The sequence below is a fragment of the Epinephelus lanceolatus genome, chromosome 18, assembly GCF_041903045.1.
Source record: "Epinephelus lanceolatus isolate andai-2023 chromosome 18, ASM4190304v1, whole genome shotgun sequence".
NCBI classification, from domain to species: domain Eukaryota; kingdom Metazoa; phylum Chordata; class Actinopteri; order Perciformes; family Serranidae; genus Epinephelus; species Epinephelus lanceolatus.
This window is the reverse complement of record NC_135751.1, coordinates 40,453,253-40,474,469: the sequence shown is the minus strand read 5'-3', so window position 1 is coordinate 40,474,469 and position 21,217 is coordinate 40,453,253. Positions and strand designations below refer to the sequence as shown.

The 21,217-nt window shown below is 42.1% G+C and overlaps 1 protein-coding gene across 9 annotated transcripts in view; it reads right to left on the bottom strand.

Annotated features, from left to right (window-relative positions):
* Nucleotides 1-18,240, bottom strand: part of caskin1 (CASK interacting protein 1) — a 157,326-nt gene extending 139,086 nt beyond the window's left edge. For all 9 annotated transcript variants that reach the window (XM_033644418.2, XM_033644419.2, XM_033644421.2 and 6 more), the window contains exon 1: nt 17,478-18,240. In XM_033644418.2, the coding sequence (XP_033500309.1) occupies nt 17,478-17,571 (94 nt within the window). In that variant the 5' untranslated portion in view covers nt 17,572-18,240. The remainder of the gene's footprint in view (nt 1-17,477) is intronic.
* Between the last annotated feature and the right edge of the window lie 2,977 nt (nt 18,241-21,217).

Below are 21,217 nucleotides of genomic sequence, written 5' to 3'. Positions count from 1 at the left end.
AGTGATTTCACAGTGCTGACTTTTATGAGATGGAGAGCATCCAACCAAAGCAGGCGCAGAGACAGGGAGCTGCAGAAAATGACAAAACACTGACTAAAAGAAGCAGATCTGGGTCAAAATAGTGTTTAATGGCCTTCAGTTAGTAAGTATTGTGAGAGCTGGATTTGGATGACTCTGCACACACACACACACACGCACACACACACACACACACACACAATTATACAGCACACACTGTGAGTGCATACTATCAGAGGTCAGCTACATTATATGGAATCTTTTCAAATCTGCAGCAGTGCAGGCAGAGATCCAAACATCTGTTCAACCACTGGATCACACATGTATAGCTATGTATGAACACACACATACAAAGACACACACACACACACACACACACACACACACACACGTTAGGCCAGACTCAACATCTGTCCCTTCTGGTCTCTGCCTCCTGTGTGAGGATGCACACACATACATCTTTATGAAAGAGGCAGTTGTGCAGATATTTTGTTACACCAGATGGTGATGTTACAGCACACAGTAGCATTCATGGACAGCTTCCTTTATATAGAGGTGGAGCCAGAGAAGAGTCTAAGGAATGGATTAAACTGTGTGTTTATCTGCTCAGAGCTACAAACATTAGCATGCAGTAAGAGAAGCAATACTTACAAAGCAATCACATCATTTACTGTCTATATCAGTTTGTGTCGTATGCCTGCTCCTGATATGAGTTTACACTTTATCAACACAGATGTTGCCCAAGAGAGTGTTAGCTATGTTTGCCAAATACTTTGGTGAGTTCTCATCCTGAAAGCCTTTTCTCTGGTTATGTTAAAGACGTGTTTCAGGACAAATATCAGCAAAGTGTTTCATAGATGGAGAGAAAATGCTGCTCATAGCTTAGCCTCCTGCTAACCGGCGCTAAAGGCTCACGGCTGCAGCTTCAAGTTCATGCTTATGTAGCTAATGTTAGCTAGAGCCTCATATCACAGTGTCCTCCGCCTCACTCCCTGCCACTACAGACCAGCTAATCAGGAGCAGAGCAGGCAGCAGCTCCAAAGACAGACCCCCAGTCAGCAGCCAAAGCAACCTGAATCAAGGCAGCACAAACCTCAGCTCCGGACCGGATGGCCCCTACTCCCCACCGGATCAGTAAACTTTCTGTTGCTGCTCTTACATGAATTAGACCTGGTGCTGCTGCTGGCCACCAGCCTGTTGAGACATCCGGCGCTGGGTTGTTTGCTTGGGCTGAATTCAAGCCACTATTACCATCAACTGAAGAGTTTTTCTCCAGAGCCACCTCATCCCCATTCTCAAATATCGCTGCTTAGTCAGTAGACTCTCACATCTATGTATAGCATGCTAGGTATCCTCCTGCATCAGTTGCTGACCTGCCAGGACACTGTATCAGTTCATGTGTTTTTAATATCTCATATCAGCTCCGGAGACGGACCCCAAGACAGCAGCTGCCGCAACTTGAATCCAGCTAGCACAAACCCCAACTCTAAGGGACCGGACAGCCCCAGTTTCCCTGCCAGATCAGCAAACTTTCTGTTGCTGCCATTACACAGCTTAGATCCAGCGCTGCTAATAGCCACCAGCCTGCTGTGACAACTGGAGCTGGCAAATTCAAGCCAGCTGAGGGTCCGTCCGCCTGCTCTCCTCACCCAGGGTGCAGTCAACAGGGGTGTATTTTCACAATCTGTTTTTTTGTTAGTTTGCCTTGCCTTTTCCAGAGTTCTGCCTACCCCAGCTTCGAAATAAGATTGAACCTCATTCAGGGCGCCCTATTTAAACTGCTCTGGCCTGCCTACTGTTGCTGCTTCCTCTGCAAACTGCTTTGCAACCTGCCTCCACCCCAGCTCGTCCTCTTCATGCTGTATCTGACTTGTCAATGTCATTTCTGTTTGTCATTGATGCTGCTCTGTTCTGCTCCTGAGGGGTCTTTGCTGCTGCTCTCTCTCCGTCTTAGGCTTTCCACACAGGCCCAAAGAAAGGCAGAGAGGCCCCAAAACTGAGCCATAATGCCACATATAATACTGCAAAAGGAAAGTGAAATTATCGGTTATCGGTCATAAGAAGCAGGTAATTATCGGTATCTGTATCGGTTGCAAAAATCCACATTGGTGCATCCCTAATCCATTTCTAAAATTACTATGAATTTCAAATGTTAAATCCCTCAGTATTATCACTTAGAACTGCGTATACGCTGTGCGAGAAAGGGAAGCTTGACAGACATAGCCACAGTAACTAAGGGGGGCGGGGCTTAGTGAATGGTCAGTTAGGCCCTGATCAGAAAGAATGTATTTTTGCAGGTTGTAAAACTCAAGGCATATTGCACTGCCTTTTTCGTTAAAGCCTACAACTGGACAATGAAGTGAAAAGGCAAATGATGTCAGGCACTTTTTCACTCTGTGTTGTTTTTTAAGCATAAGGCACTCAGCCTCACTCTCATCCCAAACAAATACAAAAAGCCTCCTCAGGCTGCTACAAAGCACTCCGTCTGAACAAGGCCTCGTTCATCCACTGCTGGGATCAGTTTAGACTCCTATCTTTACTGTAGCAGAAAACAACTCCCTCTCTAAAGTATATCACATACCAGTTTTAACTCTCCGTATACTCTCACACATATCAAAGACCTCAGGGTGTGTCTGTGCACGACACATTTTCCCAAGAACCCAAACTGTGTCACAGCCCTGTTTTTAGTGGCCGCTGCAAAGCAAGAGCAGCAGCATTCATTCACAAAGTCCCAAGGCGATGCTAAATGTATTCACTGTGGGTGCAGGGCGGAACGTTTCTAAAAGCTTCCCATGTAGAGTACAGTAAAACCCTGTCCACGCCGTGTTGGTTTAAGTTTAAGAGTCCAGTTTGAAAAAATGCATAATTTCCTGCCTTTATTAGCTGCTCAAACATCCATCTGAAGCAGGCAGAACTCACTCAGTGTTGTGAATTCAGGGCGTGAGTGGAAAAATCCTGCAAGGCTGTAGGAGCACAGTCGCACTCTGCAGCAGCTGTTGAGGACACACACACAAACACGTGCACCTTTGCAAGCTAACACACCTACACATGCATACAGCTACTGTTTAAGTTACATAAAAATTCTCAGATGACACGGCTCAGCTTGTTTCTCTCCTCTCTCATATCTTTGAGATTTAACGCTCATGTCTGCAGAACATTTTGATCGCATATTGTTCTGCGTGAGTGTGTGTGCGTGTGTGTGTGTGTGCGAGCGTGACGACTTTTGTCCCCTGCCTACAATGCTTGACTTCCACCTTAACAATCATAACTCACACACTGATAATGTAAATTCCAACAGAGTCTGTACCTCTCTGTGCCAGGCTGATGGCGGGAGGGGAGGAGGACTGTGTGTGTTTTTGTGTGTGTATGTGTGTAAGTGAGTGTGTGTGCATAAGCCAGTACAGTAGGTGGTTAATGCCACCTCTATAATCTGTGCTGATTGAGTGCGGGAGGTCCCACTGCTGCCCCTCACATTTTGTGGGTGGTCTTTATATCCAGACTAAACCACTTATTCCCCTTCTCCTCTCATCCTGTTAATCTGCACTGAAGCTACAAGAGAATAGAAGAGAATAGAAAATACAACACATGGCACTTTTTAAATTTCTGTCCCATCCGAGCAGCAACGTAAGGGACTGAAAAATGACGTAAAGTGCCAAAAAACGCAGTTCCTCTGATGGCCACTTGAGGCTGGCTCCAAAACAGTGTTAAAACAGAAATAAACATGATTACAGTCTGGTACAAAAAACAGTTTTGGTCTGTATAGCTAACTATCCCATTAACGACAACTGTACAGGGGTGAAATTTTATAGAGGGTGAGTTCAGGTGATGCGGGACATCTGGTTCAGTAGGACAAATCAGTATTGTAATGACCTGATACCTGCAAAATTAACGACCAAACACCAACACTGATTTTTAATCCTTAATAAACACTTCACGCCACTAAACACTGGACTGAACTGGTCTGACATCATCAGAGTGGGCACGGTTGGTGTATTCCCATTTCATTCCAACACAAAAATGTTTTTCAAAAGCCTAAAATGATTTTTAGAAACATCACTAGAGTGAATTAACAGTCTTTGTAAACCAATATACCAAAAAGTGTTACCGAATTCTCCCTCATTCACCTGTTTAAAGTTACGCATAATTTAGGGTGCGGCCGCTTTGAGCGACAATGTTGGTTAGATAACACGGTGTAACCCAGACTTACAGAGTAAAGACGTAGCTGTAGATGCTGCTATTTCAGTGTGTTTTCAGTTCATGAAAGTTAACTGGAACGTTTTGGTCGTCAGAAAGTCTCCTTCAGTGAAAAAAATAGACCCTCTAAAGCGGGATTTATACCTCTGTGCCAAATCGATGATGTGATTACTGCATAGACTCTGTGTAGAAGTATGTATGCTGTAACCTAATGTTTACCTCCCCAGAAATCTAACTACATGTAGCACCTCCTATTTATATTTGAAACAAAGCTTTGATTTACTTTAATTTCACAGATAAGAAACAATAAATTGTGAAGACAATAAAGCCTCCACAAAAAAATCATCTTAAGTCTTGTGTGTGATTTATCCTAGCTTCATATGAGCAGAGGAAATCTCTGCTAGCTGCTAGGCTAATTTATACAATGTAAAATGCCATAGGCTTGTGCTAATAATGTTAGCATGTTGTATTTGTTTGGAAAACGTGTTTAGTATAAGACAGTTGTTTTGTCAGTGAACCTTGTGAGTTGTAATGGAGCTGAATATTGTAACGTTACCTTTGTTGAATGTTGCTGTTGTCCCTGGCTTCATATGAGGAGAGGAAAAGTCTGCTAGCTGCTAGGCTAATTTATACAATGTAAAATGCCATAGGCTTGTGCTAATAACGTTAGCATGTTGTATTTGTGGGGAAAATGTGTCCAGAAAATAATAAATGTTTTGTATGTGAATCCTGCAAGTTATGATGAAGCCGGTTTGTGTACTTGTGTTTAATATTGTTGCTATTAAGCCATGTTTAATGTGTGTTTAATGTGTGTTTTGAAACAATCAAACTTAACAGGACGTGACAGTATAGCCCCACCGCTGACTAGCGTTTTATAGGGAGAATCGCAGATCAACACAGACACACCACTGCACAAGTATAAATGCTCACATTTATGATTTTTTGCTAGCGAAAATTAGCATTAGCATTATCACAGTTAACTATAGCTCTAAATTCACTGTGCTAACCAAGCTAGCTGCTAGCATTAGGGTAGCTCCACCCTCTCAGCCTATTATGGTCACTTCTGGCTCCAAAAATCCAAGATGGCGACGTCCAACATGCCAGACTCGAGGCTTCAAAACCAGTAGGTGACATCACAGTCGCTACGTCCATTATTTTATACATTCTATGACCCCACCTTTGCTCCTTTCCTCTTATTATCAGCTATATTTCCTTTGCCTGACCTTCCTTTCTTTTGCTAACCACTCCTCTCCTTCTTACTGCTTTCCTTTCCTTTCATGTACTGTCCTTTGCTCTGATTCTTCCCCTTCCTTTATTTTACTACTCTGTCATTATCATTTCATTTCTTCTCCCTCCCTACCCCCCGTCTCCTCACCTCTCCTGCGCTCTCTGATTCTCCCTGAACTTGCCACTGACCCATTAAACTATGTGGATGTTATTTTTGGTGCAGTGCATTGTGCAGATGAGTGTGTGAGAGACAGAGAGGCTTGATGTTAGCGTAGCAGTCTGCAATCAGAATAAAAGTGAGGTGAAAACGACTCCATTCAGCTCTCCCTCCATTTCATCACCTCCTTCTCTCTTTCATCATTTTCAGCCTTTCATCACCCCTCCTCCATCTGTCCCACCCGCCCATCAAAAACACATCTACAACATATCTCTCCCCGGTTCTTTTTCGGCCCTCTCTCTTCTGCAGCTCTGCTCGCCGTTCCCTTGTCCTCAAAGCAAAAAATATCCATCCACCTCTCCCCTTCTCTTTCTCTCTCCATCTGTTCTGTAATTCAATCATGGAGGCAGTCAGTGGAGAGGTGAGTGATGATGTTTTGGAGGAAAATGCGGGGAACTCAGCCAGCCAATCCTCCACTCTCTCAATATTATCATTTCTAAATCTGTTTTCAAGATAAAACTCAATAATCACAGAATTACTGTTTTTTGCACATTTGCTTCATCATGCTTCTCTTTTCTGTTTCACTCTGTAAAGTGTACTTCACTGACTCGTCCTGAGACAGATGTTCATAAATGAAGCATTGTATCAGTTTTAACGTAAAACAAACAGATCTTAAATGCAAGATATTTGAATAAATCAGCGTCTCTGTGATGACAGGTACCTGTGCTGCTTTCATGATGCTTTACAAAGAAACCCCCACCTTCTACATATCTGCAGGAGATGATGTGAGAGCTACACCCCCAACACACACACATTCATGGTGTCATTTACACCTCATCTCATCTGAAGAACCCGCGAGTAGTGTCAAGATCACAGCACACACACTGGAAAATCACTGCAGGAAATCTGGATTTAATGAGAAGTTTGTCAAAGAAGGACGAGTTTAACTCCGTGCTGGTAGCTCTAAATGAATGTAAAACAAAAAATGATTTCACCATAATAACTGCATCACATCAGAGCTATATTGGAATTGAATCCTAATAAGGCTTGGGTGGTATCACCATATGATATTCTAGGGCAGCGGTTCCCAACTGGTGCGTCGCAGGTCCATTGTGAATGGACCGCAAGTGACTAAAAACAAAGTACAGTGAATGTCCAGCATAGAGCTTTTATTCTGAAGTGCTGTTTCCTGCAATAGAGTGAATGAATGACAGACAGCTACTTGACAGAAACAGTAAACTAGCTTGACGACATGGCCAAACGCAAGTACAATGCTGAATATATTGAACTGGGAGGACTTTTAACCAGTGACTACACAAATCTGGACCCAGTGGCTGGACCAGTTGGGAACCACTGCTCTAGGGTATTTAAAATTAAAAAATATTCCCGACGGTTTGATTTTCAGCACCGTCAAAACTACAGGCGGCCCTCTTTCTATTAAAGTCATTGTATGTAGTTCACAGCATGTGCCACCAGAGGTCAGTCTCCAGTGGTGGTGGGGATAACGTCACAGTCTAAACAGCCGCCCAGCAACAGCAGAGAGACTGCGAGGAAAACGCATGCATATATTTACATCTGACTCAATTAACCTCTTGAGACCTGAATGTTTGTTTGGTGTGCATTTTTAATTTGTTCTGGCTATTTGGGATCAGTTGGACCAAATAATAATAATAAGTGTAAATCAAAAATTCAACACTTTCAACGACAAGTAAGTCCCAATGTCCTCAAATAAGCCAATAATTAATAAGAGTATACTATGCAGGATTGTCAGTAGCTCTTTCTGAACACACTGGAAAACAAAAGTAAAAGCCAACACTGGATTGACTCTTGTTTGGCATTTTGCCTCACTCAGGCAAACTGTCCACACGTTTTCCTAGGAAAAATTATGCACCCAAACTGGTACATATCATACGAACTCTTGTGTGTGTATTTCCGTATGATATCGTTACGAACCGTTCTATGAGGCTACGCTGCCTCACTATATTTGCAGTTTTTTGGGTGCTATGTCTCTTGGATCCCTGGTTGCTACCTTTTAATAAAGCCCCGATCTCACCTTAGCGCTGTGGAGGTACGCGCCCACAAATGTCCCGAACACAGAAAACAAGAAGGAAATAAGACAATCAAGGCAGAGGGCGGAAAAATACCACACACTGAGAGTGGGTCATATGTGATGACTCAGAGGGATCACTTCTGTATCAGTCTATAGATTTTTGTTACACTTTACTTGAAGGTATCTACATAAAAGTGACATGACACTGTCATAACTATGACATGACACTGTCATGAACTTGTCATAAACATTATGTACATGTTATGAAAGTTTATGACTGCTGTCATTAAATGTCATTCGGTTGTGATATTACCAGAAGTTGTCTTTGTCATGACAAGTTAACATTAAATTTGTTTGGGATGCCCTTTTAATGACAACTTAACATTAACCAGGATGACATTACCAAAAGATGTCTTTATCATAACAATAATAGTCATTATGTCAACTTGTCATTAACACAAAAAGAGGTGCATCTGTTGTTAATGTCAACTTGTCATGACAAAGACAACTTCTGGCAATGTCACTTTGATTAATGTCAAGTTGTCATAATCAAGGCAACCCAAACAATGTCAACTTGTCATTACAAAAAACGAATGACACTTAATGACAGCAGTCATAAAGGTTTATGACATGTACATAATGTTTATGACAAGTTCATGACAGTGTCATGTCATAGTTATGACAGTGTCATGTCACCCTGATGTCGATACCTTCAAGTAAAGTGTTACCGATTGTTTTTTAGTAAAACCCTGCAAAGTATATCTTTAATGTTTGTCAGCTGTGTCTACACAAAGAGCGAGAGTTAAAACTGGATAAAGATGTGCTCTACTTGTTTTTAAAAAAGAGCATAATGATGCAGATGACATTAAGATCTAAATATAGTGTCAAAGGTCACATGTATTTGTTGTTTAACACATGTAGTAGACCATCTTAGTGCCAGCAGGTAATGCCTGCCCATTCCGCCGGCTCCCACCGTGACTATATTTCAGGCCTGAGGGAAACACTGTGATATTATGTGACTTTTTGTTATATTGCAGCGATTCATGACAGCGCCGCAGCACAAAAAGCTTTAGCATCATGGGCACACGGTGCCTATAAGCCTTTAGTGTGCACTATATAAGTTCACTCTGCACAAAGACAAATGTCTCCACACGGTGTTTGTCTCACAGACAGTTGCAGACCGAGCACAGTTAACCAATATGAAGACTGTGGCTGACAGTATGTGAAGCGTCCTCTCTGCCTGCCTGCCTCTTTGTGAATGTGCAGTGGTGTGGATGCAATCATCTGCTCTACTCCTCTGCCAGCCTTGTACATCAACACAGAAAGATGCAGGAGCGAGGGGAGGTGGGGGGTAGACGGGGGGGGGGGGGGGGGGGGGGGGGGGGGGGTTGGTATCCAGAATGGTCTGTGGGCATTAACATCTCTCTCCTGGCTTCAAAGAAACAAAAGGGAAGGAGGCAGATAGTGTTTGTGCAGCGATGGAAGCATGTGTCAGTCTCTCATGGCAGTAAACATGGTGCCCGAGGTTGAATCCTAATCACTGATGCCCACACACACACACACACACACACACACACACAGAAATAAAAACATCATGTATTAATAGACAAATTCATGTAAATAAAGTCACAGCCTCACAGGAAATGGCAGATACTTAGATAGCACAGTGCAAAGTATTACAATTAAGTAATTTAACATAACTTAGACACGTCTTTAACAACACATCATATTTGATAATCAACAAAACAAAACAAAACAAACGACCCATAGCCCTTTGCTACGACATGCAGCAAAGGCACCCTAAAAATTAAGGTTCTTCTTCACTGGAATTCAGTGCATCTTCTATGAATATGCATCTGCCGCTGTATTCATTTATTTATCTATTTAGAGCTGACAGACTCTTAATACGATATAGTCTAGTGCTTTTCTTTGATGTTTGGGGCTAACTTGGCTTGTTAAGTGTAAAGCAGGATTTATACTCGTGTGTCAGCTCTATAACAGCCTACGCCATTATGAGCATTTATACTTGTGCGTGGTGTGTCTGTGTCACTCTGCAGTTACACCTCCAAACCACTAGTGGGCGGCAGGGTTTCTGTGAAGTGCTGTTAAGTTTAGTTGATTCAAAACACACATTAAGCACACATTTAGACACATTTACCCCACAAATACAACATGCTAACATTATTAGCACAAGCCTATGGCATTTTACATTGTATAAATTAGCCTAGCAGCTAGCAGACTTTTCCTCTACTCATATGAAGCCAGGGACAACAGCAACATTTAACAAAGGTAATGTTACAAAATTCAGCTCCATTACAGCTCACAAGGTTCACTGACAAAACAACTGTCTTATACTAAACATGTTTTCCAAACAAATACAACATGCTAACATTATTAGCACAAGCCTATGGCATTTTACATTGTATAAATTAGCCTAGCGACTAGCAGAGATTTCCTCTGCTCATATGAAGCCAGGATAAATCACACACAAGACTTAAAATGCTATTTTAGTGGAGGCTTTATTGTCTTCACAATTTATTGTTTCTTATCTGTGAAATTAAAGTAAATCAAAGCTTTGTTTCCACTGAGGGAAATGGTTTCAGCTCACAGAGACAGACAGGAGGTCTGCGTTGCCACGATGCTTAGTTACATTTCTGGGGAGGTGCATGTCAGGCTACAGTGTAGGCTCAATGTAGAAGTATAAATCCCAATTAATATGTCACTATCACAGTCATTCTGAACATCCTGCCAAACTCTGGTAAAACTCTCAAACCTATGATCATGATTAATATTAATATTCAACTTAATATTGTACTTGTGCAGCCCTAACACACACACACACACACACACACACACACACACACACACGTAGCCTTTAATGACACACACTAAACAAACATCAATACAGATTACAGCACACAGTTTGACACGCAAACACTGAAAGAGCTCTTCAACAAACATCAACAGATCTCAGGTCACACTCAAGGTCTGCTCCATGTACACACACACACACACACACACACACACACACACCCACACACACATGACCTCGTCTAGTGCCATGTGCAGAGAGGGGGTGCTGAGTGACAGCAAACTGATGATGCCTCTCCAGATGGTGCCAGATGTGTCTGTGTGAGTGTGTCTGTGATGCAGGTGAGTGTGTGTGCAGCGTAGATGGGATGTCTGGCCTGAGTGGGAGTAAATGAGTTGCAGCAGGGCAGAGCCTTCGCCAGACCCATCACACACACACACTAAACCCAATCTTACCTACTCCGTCACGAACATACACACCTCTGTGTACACACAGTTCAACCACGCATCAACCCATTACCACCACAAACCACACACACACACACACACACACACACACACTCAGCTGTCCTGTGAGCTCTGTGTTTAATGCTGGATGACAAACAGGTCTGTGTTAACATCAGCCCGGTGTTACACTTCCCTGCTGTTTGTCTGGGACTCTCTGCTCCTCTCTGTCATTACTGCCTCGCTGCTTCTTTCTGCCCTCTTTGTTTTTTTCTGTTTTTTAATGACAGACCGGCCCGCAGTCTGCCTCATGGGACATCAGCATCCTGCAGACATCATCCCCCAAAACACCCAGCTTTTCAGGAACTGAGAGAAACTCTTGTTTATTCAGCTTTTCACAGCCAAAAATTAAATCTCACAAAGCACGTTAAACACTCTGTGCAGCACAGGATTTGAGCGACCTCGATCCTGTGTTTAAACACCTTCAGTGAGAAGGTACTTCACTCCACACATATATCGAAGGGCAGACCTCAAGATGGAGCCATGAAATGTTGTAGACAGCCAACGATGTGACGATGACGGCTGGTTCAGTGTTTATTGAGGAGTGACGGGGTGGTCTGTGTCGTCTGATGGAAGATGATGGATTGATTGTCCACCATGTCCGCCTGCATGCTGCTCGATTAAATATAAAGAGCAGGAACACTGACAATGGAATGTATTTACTATGTGATTAATACTACTTTTTATTAGAAATAATAAATCATAAACACTTCATTGATCCCAGAGGAGAAACTATGATTTGTTACAGACACTCTGAAGTAAAGAATAGAGAATTATAAGACGAAAGAATAAGAGTATTAGATAAAAGTATGTAAGTATAAAGCAATAAAATAAACTTAAATTAAATTAAATCAAATTTTAAAAAAATTAAGAAAAGGAAAAAAATAATACAAAATAAAATGAAATAAAACAATGAAAATGTGCACTAAAAATAAAAATATATATATCGTCACTGCACTGAGGCTGTAAGTGTGACAATTGTAACTACAATATATACATCCATAGAATAAAACAAGAATAGAATAAGAGTTAACATGAGAAATATGTGCATTGTATGTTGAATAAATATATATATTCAAGAGGTGATATACTGCGAATAAAAACTACCACACTCAAACTCAGTCTCGGAGCTCTGCCTCTCTTCTCCTGCTACTTAATACCAGATTATACCGCCAGGAAAGATGGAATATATTTCTGAAATTCTGGATGTGTGAAATAAATACTTGTCGTTTTATTTCTGAACATGAATAAAATTCTGGTGGAGAATTTTTTAAAGCTACATTTGTTTTATTTTGTTGGCCTTTAATAATTAATTTTTCTGTGTCAGAAATTGGGTATTTTTTCAAAGTTGTACATAACAAGTAAACCACACTTAAACAAAAATATTTTATCAGCTATAAAGTATCAACAGTGAAGTTTTCATTCTGCAGAAAAAACTGCCTCTGTGACTGATCACATTATTAATACTGATGCATCAATATATATGCAGCAGCCACGGCAGACGCCGACTCACAGGAACAATCTGAGACATTGTGAGCTGATTACTGGGGAAGACAGGAAGACTGGGAACCACTGGTTTAATTTTTAATGTACCAGTGTATTTCACATTGTATTTTTTAGTTGTATTTTAGAAGAAGAAAATTATCAAAGAGTATAGAAAAATGTAAATACGCAAGTCATGACAGGATTACTGAACATGCCTACAGACACAGACCCCCTTACACTTTGGGCCCCTGGGCCTTACCTGCAAAACATCACTCAAATTAGCACACACTCTTCAGGTACAGATTCAAAATGACCGTAAAAGGATGAGAAGGAACGGCAAAGAGACACAAAATAACTACAACAAGGGGCAGAACAACCACAAAGAGACGCAAAATGACAACAAGGAAACACAAAACCGCAAGACGATCTATTACAACTGCAAAGAGATTCAAAACAACGACACAAAAAGAGGCTAAACAGCTAAAAAAAAGTGCGTCTTGCTCCAAAGTAGGAGAGGTGGGGGGGCCTTTTGCATATCTGTGTCCGGCAGTCCATTGTCTGCTAAACCACCCCTGACTCAAGTCAAGTAAAAGTATATTAAAGTATTGTAGTATTATATTAAATATATTTAAAGTAAAAGTAAAAGTATACAAAAATTGTACTAAACACTGGTGGCTGGGGCTAACGCACCAGGTGCCACCTGCTACTCAGCTTTATAACACACACACTGATGGAACAGCCATCAGGAGCAATTTGGGGTTCAGTATCTTGCTCAAGGATACGTCGACATGCAGACCAGAGGAGCCAGATCGAGCTGCTGATCATCCAATTAGTGGGCGACCCGCTCTACCTCTGAGCCGCAGCCAACCGTAGATGGAAAAAGAGCCACGAGTTGCTAATAGACACCAACGTTTGGTGGCTAGAAAGCTGCAGAAACACAGCGATGACTCGTCAAAAAACAACCGCTTTTGATGTTTGTGTGGTCTCAAAGAGTGGTCTGCAGCTTGGCAGGTGTCACACCATCCACCATCCCCTCCACCTCCTGATGACGAAGTCAGCTCATATACGACGTCACTTTGATATGAAACATACAGATGTAAAGTATCCTCGGTTTGCAGAAACAATGGCAACATTTTCCTCCGGCCACTGGGCTGAACAGCAATAAATTCTCCAAATCTGCCGTCACGTTAAATCAGCAGTTCTCACCAAGGTAACTCTGCTGCAGGGGGATGAACTGTAATGCATCACAGTGTGTCAGGCGTCTCTGCTACTTCATTCCAGTGTGTGTGAAACTCCTCAATAGAGCCCAGAGCTTTTGTTTTGACAAGACTGTTTCTAATTAGTGATGTGTCCTTCAGGGATTATTTCATGCAGCAGCAAAGAGTATTAAACTAAATTCAACCATTACAATGTATATTTGATTATAAATAACAGAAGGTAAATCTTCGTGCTAACGAGCAGCATGTATTGTCGGGTTATCGCCTCCTCCACCACCTGCAGAATCTGCTTTAAACTGCTGTAGCTGCCACGTGCATGCACTGCAATCCACTGAGGGTTGGCTCATATTCTGTGCACCGCCTGCTGCCTAGAAAAAGTAGTTAGAGGGTTTACCTGTCCTCTGAGTGTGCGAGAGGCTCCCAGCTGAAGTGCACTTCACTGTAGCCTAAAGGTTATTTTGTGATGTGCTCTTGTACATAATGTACTCACTGAGTTCAACACACACTATTTTGGGCGCCACCTGAATATGCCGGACCCTACCAACTCTTTTTTTCACTCAGGGGATGTCTGTATTTTGCACGAAATAGTCTGCGGTCTCCAATCCGAGGGGTTTCCTGTATGTGCTCTGCTCCGCTGTTCGACGCCTGCCGGCATGCAGCACACCCTGCTGCTTTCTACACGCTGTTTTGAGGCTGTGTGTGCTGTTCTTCACGGCGTCGTGCAGAGTGAGCTTTGCCATCTGTGGCGTGGCAGCGTACATGTTAGTTCAGTACAAAACAAGTCCAAATCCAAAGTGATGTTTTTTAATACGCCTGAATATATTCTCCCGTCCTGTATGATGTCAGATTCTATAACCAGTTTCACCCAGAAATATGTTAAGGCAAGCAAAATCAATAGTCATAAAATCTGTTTGCTCCTTCAGATCTGAAATGATTTATTCATTCTTCTTCTGCAGTTTCCCTGGATATATTTCTGCCCTTAAAGCTGGGGTAGGCAGTTTTGTTTTGGCGTCATTGGGCCAAAATCCCATAATGAATTTTGAGCATATTGTAATTTAAGTGGATGGAGAAAAGTAGACTTCTGCACCTCCTCTTGGCTCTGTTTTCTAGGCTGCAGAGGGAGACTTTGGCCAATCACAGGTCATTTCAGAGGGAGGGCGTTCCTATTGGCTGTTCTACAAATGCAGATGTGCATGCACGTTCCTTCTGATGGTGAAAGCCTGATTCAATTGCAGAGAATCTTGCAGAGAAAGTGCCTACACTGCAAAGCAACCCAAAAAAGGAAGTCGGACTGATCGAAAAGATCCTGACAATAAATAAAACACGTGTCAGTATAGATGAAGTGTTTCAGAGATGGAGAGAACATGTTGCTAATAGTTCAGCCTCCTGCTAACCAGAGCTAAAGGCTCACAGCTGCAGCTTCAAGTTCACATTTATGTAGCTAACATTAGCTAGAGTCTCAAATCATAGTGTCTTCTCCGCCTCACTCCCCGCCACCACAGAGCCCCTCACCTGGCAACCTGGTCTCACTCTGAAGTCGTCGAAATCTGGCACTTGGGCAGTGACTTGCAGCATCAGACTCCAACGTTAAAAGAAAACGTTATAGTTTAATGGCACCCAGCAGCATCAGTGGGAAACACGACCAAGAACGAAAGTTACGGCGGTGAAAGTCCAAGTGGGGTGGGCAGAAAGGGTGGAGGATGGCCCTTTATTTTGAAAGAGACTGTATGCAAACTATATATTTCCTGTGAAAACAGAAGTATATTTAAAAAGAAGACAATGCATGTAACAGGCTGAAGTTGACATGGTGTGCCAAAACGTGAACAACCATCACACCCAGGGTACCTTGGACGTCATATGTGGACGTGGAAAGTCCATGACCAAACGTGGACATGTGACGAGGTCGTAGTGAGAATGTGTTGCACCTGGAGGAGAGCGGGAAGCAGTTCCAGAGACAGATCTCCAGTCAGCAGCTGCAGCAACCTGAGTCCAGCAAGCACAAAGCCCAGTTCCAGGGGACCAGGCATCCCCGACTCCCCGCCGGATCAGCAAACTTTCTGTTGCTGCTGTTACACAGGTTAGACCCAGCACTACTGCTGTCCACCAGTCCCCTGTGACACCCGCTGCTGGGGGTTTGTGCTGGCTAAAATTCCAGTCGCTACAGCTGCCAACCTGTGGCTGCTACCTGCTCTCCTCCTGGGGAAGCAGTCTATAGTGGGACAGTGGGGTGGCTAGCAGCTAATCTATGTCTCATTTGTGGTCTAATAAACAGAGAGAGAGGGGCAGGGAGGGGGCGGAGTAAATGCACAGTGTGCAGCTCTGCAATGAAATAAGATTAAATAAATCAATGTTTAGGAAACACTGAGTTACTGTATGAAGCACTTGGCTGGTGGGAGGGGCTTCAGACAGAGAAGGGAGAGCTGCAGGAGGAGGGTGCGTTTCCAACTCCTGCCATTTTTTTTTCCAGATTTCTCCCGACTCCAGCTTTAATCCTGTCATTTGAATTCTCCAGAATAGCACTGAACATTTCAGCTAGACCAGAAAACCAGCGCCGAACCTGCATCGAATCTTTTATGAGTCTATAAAAGATTCAATTAAAAGTCCCTGCACAGGTGTCGCAGAGGTCGCATTAGCCAGAATAATTGAAACAACCTGTGTGTGTGTGTGTGTGTGTGTGTGTGTGCCGGGTTCTGAAAACGAGCGACTCAGAGAGCAGAATTTTTAGCGCTTGATGTTTTTCAGTGTCAATTATTTTTTGTCTTAAAGTCATCATGCGCAAGAAAGCCACAGACCTGGACCATTATCTGTCATCAGCACCGGCTCCTGTTTATTCAAATGAGGCCCACCTGCTGTGTGGAGCCTCTCCAGTGCAGGTCAGGAGCTGCAAACCTGCCGACTGGAACACTTTAAGACATTAGATAGAGAGAGGAGCCAGTCACATGATGAGGACTGGAGCTGTGGAGATCTTTTAATGCAGTTTCTTAACTGAATTCATCAGTGTCTGAGCTTAAATCTGCAGAAACTGCAATCGATGCAGTCGGGCCCCTGGAGCATCCGCCCCTGTGTTGATAACTGTATCAGCCCTGTTATTTCTCAGTGGAAGTATCAGTATGTCAGGCAGCTCCCAGCCTCTACAGAGTGATCTATCTGCAGCTCCACTCTGTATTGCCCACACATAGGAGTGGGCTGTGGAAGCGAAACATTGCTGGGTGTTGTAGAGCATTGCCTGCAGAAAATAAACAATTAGAAGAGCAGCAGACGAAGGAGAGCGGGACAGAACAGAGCTCGCTTCACATGCACAATCCCTGCCTGTCTGTCTGTCACTGAAGGTGACGCTGAACGACCACAAGGCCACGGGCATCATCTCTCACTCATGAGACAGGGTCACACGGATCCAAAAACACAACTCTCTCTTGGTCTCCTCTGTCCCTCCCCCCCTGTCTCTCCCACCCTCCCTCCACTCTGCTGCAGTGCACTCAGACAGGGGTCTCAAGACGGGCTGTCAGTCTCCAATCACACCACTAATCTTCTCTGATACACCCTGATGCATGCAACCCCTCCTCTCACACTCTTCCGCTCTGCCAGCTCAGGCACACACACATACATGTACACACACAGAGAGACATCATCATCATCAGTTAGGCCTAATAGTAGCAAGCAGCCAGCAATGGTGTGGGAGAAGTACCCCTCTAACTATTGAGCTCACAAAACCATCAGAGAGCTTATATCATCTACAAGGCACCGCCTGCACCAGAGCAGAATAGAATAGAATAGAATAGAATAGAATAGAATAGAATAGAATAGAGACTCTTACTTGCTTTCCCTGGCCGGGGCCTTTGCAGCAGTTTCTGCACGGTGAGCAGGTCCTCGGTCTTCACCGCCTGCAGCAGTTCCTGGTCCTTTCCCATCTTCCGCTCTGAGCCGCTCTACTCCCGCAGCATCCTCCGACACAGCGGCGCTTCAGCCCAGCCTCACCTCGCGGAGGGTGCGTCTACCGCGGCCACGAACAGCCTCCCTCCTCCTCCCCCCTGGTCCCTGACTTAGATGAGACCCCCCTGGAGCTCTGACATATGATGAGGAGGAGGGGGAGGACAGGCAGGGTGGGATGGAGGGATGCTCTCGGGTTCCCCCGCTTAGCGCAGCGCCGCTGGATGGATGGATGGATGGATGGATAGATGGATGGATGGGGCACCGGGGGGCCGCTCTAGATTCCAGTATCAGCGCGCTGGCGTCGCGTGCGTGGTATTTTGACGGTGGAGATGAATGGTTTCCACGGTTCGCTCGCGCTCCTCATGTGTGATCACGCTGATCGGTGTCGCTTGCAGCTGCGCTCCACAACAACGGTTAACCGAGCGGGGAGACCGCGCGGATCCTCGCCGAGGGAAGGAGACGTCAGACGGGCTGATGAAGCAGCCTCGCGGGCTCACTGGCAGACACTGCGCGTAAATGATTGTGCGTTTAGAAATCGGGTGCGCGCGGTGTCCGTTTCTCCCGAGGTTATGCCGCTCTCGTGCGCTGCGTCGTAAACACAATCCAGGTCTGCTGCTGCCGCCGCTGCTGCAGCCATCGCTCCGCGTGCGCTCGGGCTCTATTTGGTAATGGTTTTGTCCGCGTGGGGGCAGGGGTAGTGAGGGGGGCACGCACACGCGCCCGCGCGCTCTACAGCTGGCCCAGCTCGTACTGCTAAATGGCTCGTGCTGCAACTTGGGGGCGGACCAGGAGCGCGGTGCTCTCCCGCCTCCTCCTTCATGTTTCTGTGGGCCTGACTGTGGAGCTGCACACTGAGGCTGCACAGATTTATTCAGCTGCACGCAATCACTGTCATCACTGTGCTCAGATCTCCTCTAATCACTGATAGTTTTATTAGGTTGTGTCAGCCTCACCTGAATCACACCTTTATCCCCAGGTGATGTCAGAGTTACATGTAATCCATTACAGTTGCAGCATGCACGCATGCAGCTGATTTCAGGTTTATACACACATGTTATGAAGACACCTGCCTCTGTGTAAAGGGCTCCTGGGTATGGAATACCATTTATGTCAATATCAAATTAATCAATATGGCTATGAAATAAGTCCTGAAAAAACAAGGTGGAATCATGTAATAAAAGTCTCCTGAAATAAATTATGAATTAAATAATATAAATTATATTTATGCATTTATTTCATAATCACTTAAAATCATTTAAATCAAATAAATAAATATAAAATAAATAAAAAAAATAGCTATGAAATAAATCCTTAAATAAATTGATTTGGAATTATCTGAAGTCAACTGAAATAAATAAAAATATTTTTTAATTACATCCTTTTATAACAAAAACTTTTTTTTTTAATTTAACCATACATATTTATTTAAATAATTATTGCCTATTTACTTAGCTATACTGAGACCTTTATATTTGAGTTTATTGATATATAAATGGCCTCATTTATTTATTTCAAGATTTATTTCATTGACTTAAATGGCTACACCCCTGCTTAGGTATGGAAGGCCTATGTCAGAAATAATCCTCTATATAATAATACTAAAGATAATAACAATTTGTGTAAATAAATTAATTATTATGGCTATGAAATAAATCCTGAAATAAATTAATGTAGAATTATGAAATACAAATAAAACTTTTTAAAATAAAAACCTATCATGTTTATTGAACTATACTGACATACCTATATTTGCACTTATTTATATATTAATTGCCCCATTTGTTTATTTCAGGGTTTATTTCATGGACGTAGTCATATTTTTGCATTTATTTAATATTGTCTTGAATGGCATTCCATACCTGAGCAGGGCGTTAGGCATTTGAGTCACTATTAAATAAATAAATGTGCTAATTAAATGAATATGCCAAAGAAATAAATATATGTTGCTATGAAATAAATCCTGATATGAATTAATGTAGAATTATAAAATAAAAGTCCAGTTAAATAAATAAGTATATAATACAATAAGTATTATTAAAGTACATCCTTATTAAATCAAAAACTTTTTTTATTTATTTATTACCTCATTTATTTATTTTTTAGGATTTATTTAATAAGCATGTTTATTATTTTCACAGACATATTTATTGATTTCATAGGCATATTTATTTATACATATATTTATTTATTATTGACTTAAATGGCTAAAATAAATCCTCTAACAAATAAATGTGAAATTATGAAATAAAAGTCCCCTGAAATAAATAAAATATAAGCCTAGACCTAAAACGTCCTTTTTAAAATTAAAACCTAGCCTATTTATCTAATAACCTACACTGACACATTTATATATGCATTTATTTTTATATAAATTGCTTCATGTATTTATTTCAGGATTTATTTCAAAGGCATATTTATGTTTTTATTCAATACTGACTTAAATGGCATTCCATACCTAAGCAGGGGTGTAGGCATTTAAGTCAGTATTAAATAAATAAATTAATATGCTGATAAAAAAAAAATAAATGTGGCTATGAAATACTTCCTGAAACAAATTCATTTGGAATTACATAATAAAAATCCCTTGAAATAAATCAAAGTATAAGCCTTAACATTATATGTCCTTTTAAAAATAAAAATCTACAATATTAAGTATACTGACATATATATCTATATACGCATTTATTTTTAAATTAATTGCCTCATTTATTTATTTCGGGATTTATGTCTTATCATATTTTGATTATATTTATATATTTATTCATTATATTTATGCATTTATTTAGTATTGATTTAAATGGCATTCCATACTTGAGCAGGGGTGTAAGCATTTTAGTCAATATTACAAAAATAAATAGGCTAGATAAATAAATATAACTATGAAATAAATCATTAAGTTTAAAGGGTTTCAAACTGAAGTGTTGAATAAATTTAAATTTTGATCTTTGATGAAAAGCTAAGAGATTCTTTAAGTTATTACAGTTAATTCTGAAGTGATTGTGTCCACCAAATTTCATGGCAATGTTTGTTTTACTCAAAACTTTGTCTTTGTTCAAAACCCCACGTCAACCTCATGGTGACAGTGAATGAAAAGTCAGGATCACCAAAATCATTTTGATACGTCCCCTGGAAACCATAAATTACACAATCCGTCCAATAAATGGTCAGATATTTAAATTTGGACCGAGTAACTAGCATCACCATCCTTAAATCTATTCAGCTAGCATCGCTAAAACACATTAGCCTTCCTCTGTTATTGGTGGAGATATATTTCTCTCAGCTGATGTCCCACACTTGTCTGAAAGAATTTCAGAAGTGCCAACAGATTGGTGCAAAAAAACCTGCTAAAATTGCCAATAACGTCAGCAGGTCACTGTAAATATCCAATTAACCCTGTCTGACCCTGCTGATTAGAGAGAAGCCTAGCCATAGCCTACACTGTTTATTTACAGTTGGTTTGGCGTGTTTGGCGATCCCTTCGCTCCATCATCAGGTCAACGTGTTGATGTGTCCAGTTCTTTGGTTTATGACCAAAATAAAGTCTGACATTCCCATCTGTCTTTCATTCCCATGACAAGACTTAGCTTGGTTATGTGGTGATATTAATGTAGCAGAGACGCGGAT